We start from the raw sequence: 8,193 nt of genomic DNA, 5'->3' as shown, positions 1-8,193 counted from the left end.
AAAAAAAAAAAAACATTGGAAACATGTGCGGCCAACCCAGTGCCATACTTATTCATTGTACTGCTACCTCCACTGTTTACAAGAAGCATACCCTAAATCAGATTGTTTTTGCTTTGTTTCAAAATGTTTGTAATACAAGTTAAAACTGCACTGAGAAAAAAACCCTAAAAACATTACCTTTAACTTTGAACTTTCAACTACCTTAAATTTATGTGTAATTGTATGTGTGTGAGATGAATGGAACATTGTTGTCAGTAATTTGTAATGGATGTTTGAAGCACTTAAGTTAATGGAGTAACGCTTACTTGGTTTTTTTAAGGCAATCGGTTTGCATGCTTTTAGCCAGTAAATCAGATTGCTATTTAAGTAAATACAACTTAGAAATTCCAAGTTGCAGGAAATGTTACACGAGTTGGCTCAACTTAAATAAAAGAGTTGTTTGAAATACGCACATAGTATATTGTACTTATTATATTTAGTTGTTGAAAATAGTGATGAGTCTGAGTTACCAGAACTTGCGTGTAAGTTTACAACAATAAATACACCTTTGTTATAACAAATTATTATTCTTATTTCACTTTACTTGGTTTTTTCAAGGCAATCGGTTTGCATGCTTTTTTTAAGTAAGGTTTACTAATTGGAATTTACAGTGTGCCTGGTTTAAATGTTTGAAACTGACCAACAGTTGAAAACATTAGAAATTTAGAAAAGTAATCAAATGTAATCAGTTACATTACTTTAATAAAGTAATTGAAAAAGTTACACTACTTATTACATTTTAAATAGGGTAACTTGTAATCTGTAACCTATTACATTTCCAAAGTAACCTTCCCAACATTGTCAACTGGCCATCAACATAACGTCAAACTTATATGAGCCAATGTAACTAGCATGAAGATCTGTTATACATTTTTTAAATAATGAGCTTTGTAAAATGACATATGAATTATATAGAATTATGTTGATTAAGATAAACATTCAATCAATTATGCTAATAAATTCTTTCAGGAATTTGAGCTACAGCCCCAAAAAATATGGATTTAGAAATTTGTTAGAAGCGGCTAAAAAGAAACAGCAAGTACAACACATGCAATTCACACGAGAAAGTAAACAGGCTGTCCCGTGAAAGGTCTGGTCACTGGAGCTCCCCCGTCTGCCTGAGCTAAAGGCAGAGAAAGGCTTGTTCATCATGTAGACTTAAGGAGCTTACATGTGTTTGTATCTTATGATGCCAGCTAATACCTCTATTTATAGATAATCCTATTTTAACCAAAGAAGAGCCTAAGCTATACTACAAGGAAATGTCCAGGGGTGGCCAGGGGCAGATGGGTGTTTTGTTTATCAACCGAAATTGGACTAATTTTTTATAAGCAAATAAAATATTTCCTCTGATCTAATTGTTTTGAAATTCAGTGATTCATTTACCTGGAAAATATTACAAACAATCTTGCAAAAAGGAAATAACATGGGGTAATAATAAAATATAGCCCATCCTTTCTGTTGAAATGAGAAAGATGCTACATCTGCAGTCACAGAGTGAATATTAAATGAGTCACCAGTAGACTAATGGTTTAGAATCTGGCCTGACAAAACTTGTCAACCTAAGACGTAAATCCCAAGCAGGGATGACAAAAGAACTGTGATGCTACTGAGATCACAAGTCTGCCCTGCCTGTATTTCTTAATAGTTTGATGATGCTGTCATGTTGTTATTCTCAGACTGGCCATATATATATAATACGCAAAAACATTAATTTAATAAGATGCCGAATCTTCCAGACAGAAAACAGGTTAGTACATAAATATTTGTTTTGCTAAGAACATGACGCAATTCTAAGGACAAACAACATGCACTCCGAGTACTTTCTGAACTTAAGGTACTGGTGACCTTAACTTTATCATAATATGTAACAAGAAATGTAATCAAAATAGAGATGAACACTTGTGGTTGAACCTGCCAAGAATGTGGCACTGGATGTCAGGTTTGTAGAAAGATTAGAAATGTACGAAAAATTGTGAAGATGTTTCTGTACTGAAAGGTCAGAAATGTGTCACACTATTATAGATAGAGATTACAGACAAAGGAGATCTAAAATACAAGCCGATGCCATAGCTTAAAAGATCTTTAGGAAGAAACTAATCTGTCTCAGCAGTCATGATAGGATCAAACTGAATGGGGATGTCTGAAGGATGTTACATTTTCTGGTGACAAGGAAAATGCATTTAATATTTGACTCTACTACTGCATTTAAAATAAATATGGAATTTGTGGACATGCTTTGTAATAGCATCTTGATTTCTTTATTATGTTATATTATGTTTTATATTATATTATGTGATATTATGTTATTATATGGCTCCAAGATGCTGAGTTGCACTCCAGCATCCCCGTGATAGATAAATGGATGAATGTTATATTATTTTCTCATATATTATGTCATATTATATGAATTATTATATCTTCCAATGAAGACTTCATAAGAAGTCAAATCTGGTACCTTGTATGTGCATTCAGCAGTGTTTTCGGTGTCAAATAACATTCTTAGAAGGCCTGATGCAATACTAACAGTACGTACTGTGCCCGTGTCGCCGCTTGAAACCGTTGTTTCAAGTTGCATCAGCCGAACAGACTTTAAGCGACAGATTTTCTGACGAATGAGCGTGAGAGTATTCTGTGACTGACGTCTGGCTCGCCTATGAAATTAAACAACCTCTCGCGTTTTTTCCTGGTTCGTGAGCCAATCAGACAGGTAGGCGCGTATAGTGTCACGGCGAGATGATTTGATTGGATAGAAGATAAAACGACCCGCCCTATCTAGGCTGCGATTGGACAGGATTTTGAGCAACGCCAGATACGCCCATAGATACCGTCGCATATAGTTGACTGAATGATTTCCGCTAAACCAGGGTTGGGCAACTACTGTCCTGCAGAGTTTAGCTCCAACCCTAATCAAACACACCTGAACAAGCTAATCAGTGTCTTCAAGATCACTAGAAATTTACAGGCAGGTGTATTTGATTAGGGTTGGAGCTAAACTCTGCAGGACAGTGGCCCTCCGGGACTGAAGTTGGCCAGCCCTGTGCTAAACACTAAGGCCTGATTTCACAATCCGGGTTTAGAGTAAACCAGGATTAGGCCATAGTTAAATTAGGACGTTTAAGTATCTTATAAACGTGCCTTAGAAAATAACATTACTCATGTGCATATTGAGACACAACAATGGCACTGACATATTGAGGTGTCAGTGAAATTTCGTTTCAGTTAAAACAGCCCAGACAATGCATTTTAGTCTGGGACTAGGCTTTAAGCCTTGTCTGTGAAACCGGGGGTTAAGATGTTAAATTAAATGATAGCTTCAGTCTCCACTCACTTCCATTGTATAGAAACCAATAGATGCAATGAAAGTAAATTGTGACTGAGGCTGTCATTCTGCCTGACATACTTCATTTCTGCTGGAAGAAAGTCATTAGGGTTTAGAACAACATGAGATTGAGCAAATTACCATTTTTATTTTTGGGTGAACTATCCCTTTAAATACGCATTCTCCTCACTAGCTGTGACTAAACTTGTGTTTTCATACACAGGCGTGCACATGGGGTGTTGCCTTCGAAGTGACTGGCTCTCAGGTCGAGGAGTCTCTCAAGTACCTGAATGTGAGGGAGGCGGTAATAGGCGGCTACCTGACCCAGATCGTAGAGTTCTTCCCGCAGGGCGCAAACCAGTCACCTGTCCAGGCTCTGGTTTACATCGCCACGCCTGACAACCCTATTTACCTGGGGCCTGCCAGCACAAAGGAAATTGCTGCTCGGATCGCAGTGTGCAAGGGGAAGTCGGGCCACAACATCGAGTACCTGCTTCGCCTGGCGGAGTTCATGAGAGTCAGCTGCCCTGATGTGGATGACCCTCACCTGTTCTCCATCGAGGCAGCTGTTCTTGCCACCATTAGACCCATATTGTTAGCAGGCTAGACACCTGTATCTTCTATAAAACATTAAATAGGTCAACATTTAGTCCAAACACCATTAAAGTCCTAACATAAAGTTCATGTTGCCGTCCTTGAGGTGTGTTTGTGATTTAGTGACTATTGAAATATTTCATTCTTCCTATACCAAGCTATTAAAATTTACTGTACTACAGTAAAGGTACTGTATTAAGGGAACATGGCGTTTTAGGCTTTCAATGTTGTCATTCTATAGCATGATATCATGCGTACTGTCAGTTCTCAGTTGTCTTCTGCTCTTGACCCAAGTACATGGTGCTGTAGTACAAAGGCATGTTTGTGTGACAATGTATTGTTTATCCAGTTTTGAAGCTGTTCAATTTTATTTTTTATGTGGGCATAAACCTCAATACACTTCCATTTTAATTTGCACTGAAGCGGAATACTGTTAAGCCATTACGATTGTTTTCCTTTTGCACATTAAAACCTAAAAGAGAACCTGTGACCTGATTGTCAAGTGTGTTGGGTGTGAAAAGTTGGTATCTATGTTGAATATGTAAGAAAGACGTTTGAACTTGTAAGAACAAAATGGCGACGGTCAAAAGATTTAACTGGCGTAGACTTGCTTTTTAAAATCAGACAGGGTTTTGAAAGATTCAGCAGAAAGAAATGATCCCACAGTGAAACTTTCAAAGCACTGAATCAATGTTTATTTAGTTTTTCTCCAAGTTAGTAAAAGGACCATTTGGGGTTTTCTCCAGGTATTTACACTGACCTATAAAAATAGACAAGCAATTGGGGGGAAATGGAGAACTTTGAAAGGGACGATACCCTTGAAGTATTTACATCCATATAACATTTATCATCACTTTTAAAGACAAAATAAACCCATAAATGGCCTTCCTCAAAACCACAGCCATACGTCACAGATGCAACAAAATTATGGACTTTTTCATGTTATTTAAAAATAAAACCGCTTTGATACAATTTACAACTAGCACAGCTCATCATAAATTACCAGGTTTTAACTTAAGCTATGATACATTTCACATCCAAGTATTTTAAGTCACAATCTGAGCTGACGTTTTTCGAGCAGCACTCACTTCAGACATTTTTCCATTGCATTTACTACAAAAAACATTGATTTATTTTATTCTTCCCAAGAGAAAATATATATTAGCATTTAAGCCAAAATCTTTGAATTTGCAGCAAATAAACATTGAAAGAAGGCCATTCGGTATTTTAAACTGAACAAATGTCAACGAGTCTGTCCTACAAAAATAAGCGCAATCTTACAAAAGCAGTCTTATCTGTTCCTATGTGTTCAAGGAAAAGACTTGGTTCAAGAAGGTGTTCAACAACCAACATTCCTTCCCTGTTCCCATTTCAACTCATCTCTGCTCATAATGATGCCGAGCATCTCATGATCAGCGCCAGAAGATGAAGAAAAATCTTGGTTCCTTCATTTGGCCCTGTTGCCCTTTGCTTACTTGGTCATCAGAAAACCAAAAAATAGGGCTGGCACTGGAATAACTAACTCTTTTGTCAACCTTTACAATGGCTATTTTCTGTACATAAGGAACAATTAGTTAAATTTCATATTCAGAAGATCAAATTCTCAATGGAAAGTGACTTTGTTTAGGCTTTTAGGGAAGTGTGCAACCTCCCATACTGCTCACCAGCACCCAAAATGGATGCTAAATTGGGGTGTGCATCAGGTCGGGTTTCCCAGTGACAGTAGGGCTTGCGGTGTAAGCAAGGCTCGACATCGTAAGCGTGAGAATCATCAACCGTGGACTGAAAATGTACTGGCCATGCTACAATCAAAAAGCGAACATTCACAAGCTGCTACCGCCCACTGTGGTTGCTGGGTCCTTTGGCTCTCTTAGTGGCGTTGTGTTGGCTTTGTGAACTGCCGTGTGCTAAAGTCTGTGAGTTGGTGGCCACAGCGCTTCCTTTAGCCTGGGGGGAGGAGGTGCCAGCTGGAACAAAGGCAGGTGTGGTTGAAGACCGAATAAGAGCCGGTTGTAAGGAGCCAGCTGCTGGAATACCTGGAAGAGGGTTGATTAACAATAGATAAACTGTTATAAACCTTTTCACCAGGAGTTCTGTTAGTCAAAGTCAAATCTGTTACCTTTGGACACACTGTAGCCGTATGCGGCATACGCAGCTGCAGACGCAGCTGCCGCCCCTGCCATCGCCCCCGCCATGGCTGCAGCACTGCCTGCGGTGGACTTCCGTCCTCTTCCCTTTCTCACAGAAGACTTCCCGGCTCCTCCAGACCCTTGGGGTCGTCCTCGACTCCGACTGGACCTTCCCCTGCCTGGACTGGATATATCTTGGGAGGAGACACCTGAGAGAGAGTCATGTATGATGAAATGGGTTACGATCCATGGCTTCTGAAGATTCAGCTTTTCCATCACAGGGCCAAATTACGTTTTAATATATTAAAATGGAAAACAGTTATTTTAAATTGTAAAAATATATTTCACAATAATACTGTTTGTACTGTATTTTTGATCAAATAAATGTAGCCTTGGTGAGCATAAAAGACTTCTTTCAAAAACCAAAATAAAATTACCAACCCCAAACTTGGTAGTGTACCCTCAAAATATGATTTCACGACTATTTAACAGATTATCAATCAATATGTTTCTTCTAAATTGTCGGAGTTTGCCATTTTTCCTCTAATCATCAGTTTATTGTGAGGTTGCATGCCGAGGCTGTCTGAGCCAGTGCGGTCCAGACTCACGCACACCATGTCTCCTTCATAGCCACAGTTCTGCTCGCGTTTCACAGGCAAGCTCAGTCCCACAAACCTCTGCACTCTCAGCTTTATGGCCTAGACTGCAACACTGCTTATTAGCACTGCTCATCACTCGACAGGAAGGCAGCCAGATCTGTGCTAAATGTGACCCCGTTAAACTGTATTCAGGAATTTGAACAGTAAAGCAATAATCCCCAATGAACACATGTATAAGACCAGAGAAGCAAGAAGTTGTAGCAAATGTAGGTGTTTAGGCTGAAAAAAAGTCTTAATGTATGAAATACAACAAAGCTTTCTGTGAGCTACACAAGTCTGAATGTAATTAAAAACTAACAAGAGTTAAAACAAGGGCACCCACCATTCATCGTGTCAGACACAGAGCCGGAGATGGAAGCGGGAGAGTTGGTGGCACGGGTCTGTGGAGCAGAAGACATGGGTTCGTCCACAATTACCAGCATGTCGCTGCTGCTTTCGTCTGCAGGAATGGAGCTGGGCTGGAGCTCACTGCTCAGCGAGATCTGCAGAGACACATAGTTCTGGGGGTGAGATGGGGACAGAGGGACAGCACCACGAAGGAAAGACAGCAGGACCAGAAAATGGACGAGGAGGAGGAAGAGCGGCATGAGATCAATATGGCAAGTAAATGAGAGGATGTGTGACAATGGCATAGTATCTCAATAGAAATCATCTGTTTTTTGGGAAAGTTCTCATATTATTGTTTTGTGGACTCGTCAGCTAAAAAAATGTCATTACAGGACCAGCACTACTATTATTCTTCCTGTCATCATGACCTCTGCAATTCAATAAAACATTATTAGGATCACATAGTTCAATCCTGTACAGGAAGTGCATACGAGTAGAGTCTCTTACCTCACTGAAGGGGCTGGGCATGGCAGAGTCCATGTCCACACTGATGAACGAGTCTTCTCCATCTGCCGACAGATTGGAGTTGTCTGCAGATGGGACAAAAGGGATGACTACATTCACTCCTTCTTTCATCCTCTTAGTGTCTGGGTCATCCTCCTTTCTCTTCTTTAAAATAAGTGGGATGCAGGGAAAGAGGACAGATAAACAATGGCAATTAGGGCATTTTCTTGATGATCACCTACAAAATAATTTGTTATAATTTGTATATGGATTTCTACATCAGGAACCTTATAGAAAAGCTTTACAGTAAAAAAAAATCCTTGTGGTAATGAATATAAAGCAGTGCTATTTTTGAATAATTTACATACTATTATATTATTTAAATTTCAAATAAGGTTTAATTTTATATTTTGTGTTAAGTGGTTAATTTAAGTTTCAGTCATTTTGATTTGTCCTGTCATTTTTAGTAGTTTTTTTAAATAGTTTGATTTAGCTTTAATTTGTCTTTATTTCAACTTACTTCAGTTAGTTGCTAAGTTCTAATGTTTAAGTTTTTCATCTAATATATATATATATATATATATATATATATATATATATATATATATATATATATATA

At 38.6% G+C, this 8,193-nt stretch overlaps 2 protein-coding genes across 2 annotated transcripts in view; one reads left to right on the top strand and one right to left on the bottom strand.

The window, feature by feature from the left end:
• Positions 1–3,560: 3,560 nt before the first annotated feature.
• LOC107602674 (glutathione-specific gamma-glutamylcyclotransferase 1-like) lies at positions 3,561–4,445 on the top strand (the record flags this gene model as incomplete). The annotated part of the gene is made up of 1 exon (XM_016295243.1): positions 3,561–4,445. A coding segment is annotated over one exon (408 nt), but the record flags the coding sequence as incomplete, so codon positions are not given.
• Positions 4,226–8,193, bottom strand: part of LOC107602665 (DNA helicase INO80-like) — a 5,517-nt gene continuing 1,549 nt past the window's right edge. The window contains exons 5-8 of the mRNA XM_016295231.1: positions 7,578–7,739; positions 7,066–7,225; positions 6,075–6,293; positions 4,226–5,991 (exon numbers count right to left, since the gene is read on the bottom strand). Of these exons, the coding sequence (XP_016150717.1) occupies positions 5,789–5,991; positions 6,075–6,293; positions 7,066–7,225; positions 7,578–7,739 (744 nt within the window). The 3' untranslated portion in view covers positions 4,226–5,788. The remainder of the gene's footprint in view (positions 5,992–6,074; positions 6,294–7,065; positions 7,226–7,577; positions 7,740–8,193) is intronic.

This window comes from Sinocyclocheilus grahami, unplaced genomic scaffold, assembly GCF_001515645.1.
Source record: "Sinocyclocheilus grahami isolate Dianchi unplaced genomic scaffold, SAMN03320097.WGS_v1.1 scaffold15.1, whole genome shotgun sequence".
NCBI classification, from domain to species: Eukaryota; Metazoa; Chordata; class Actinopteri; order Cypriniformes; family Cyprinidae; genus Sinocyclocheilus; species Sinocyclocheilus grahami.
Note: the sequence above shows the minus strand (reverse complement) of the source record. Positions and strands in the feature narration are given on the sequence as shown.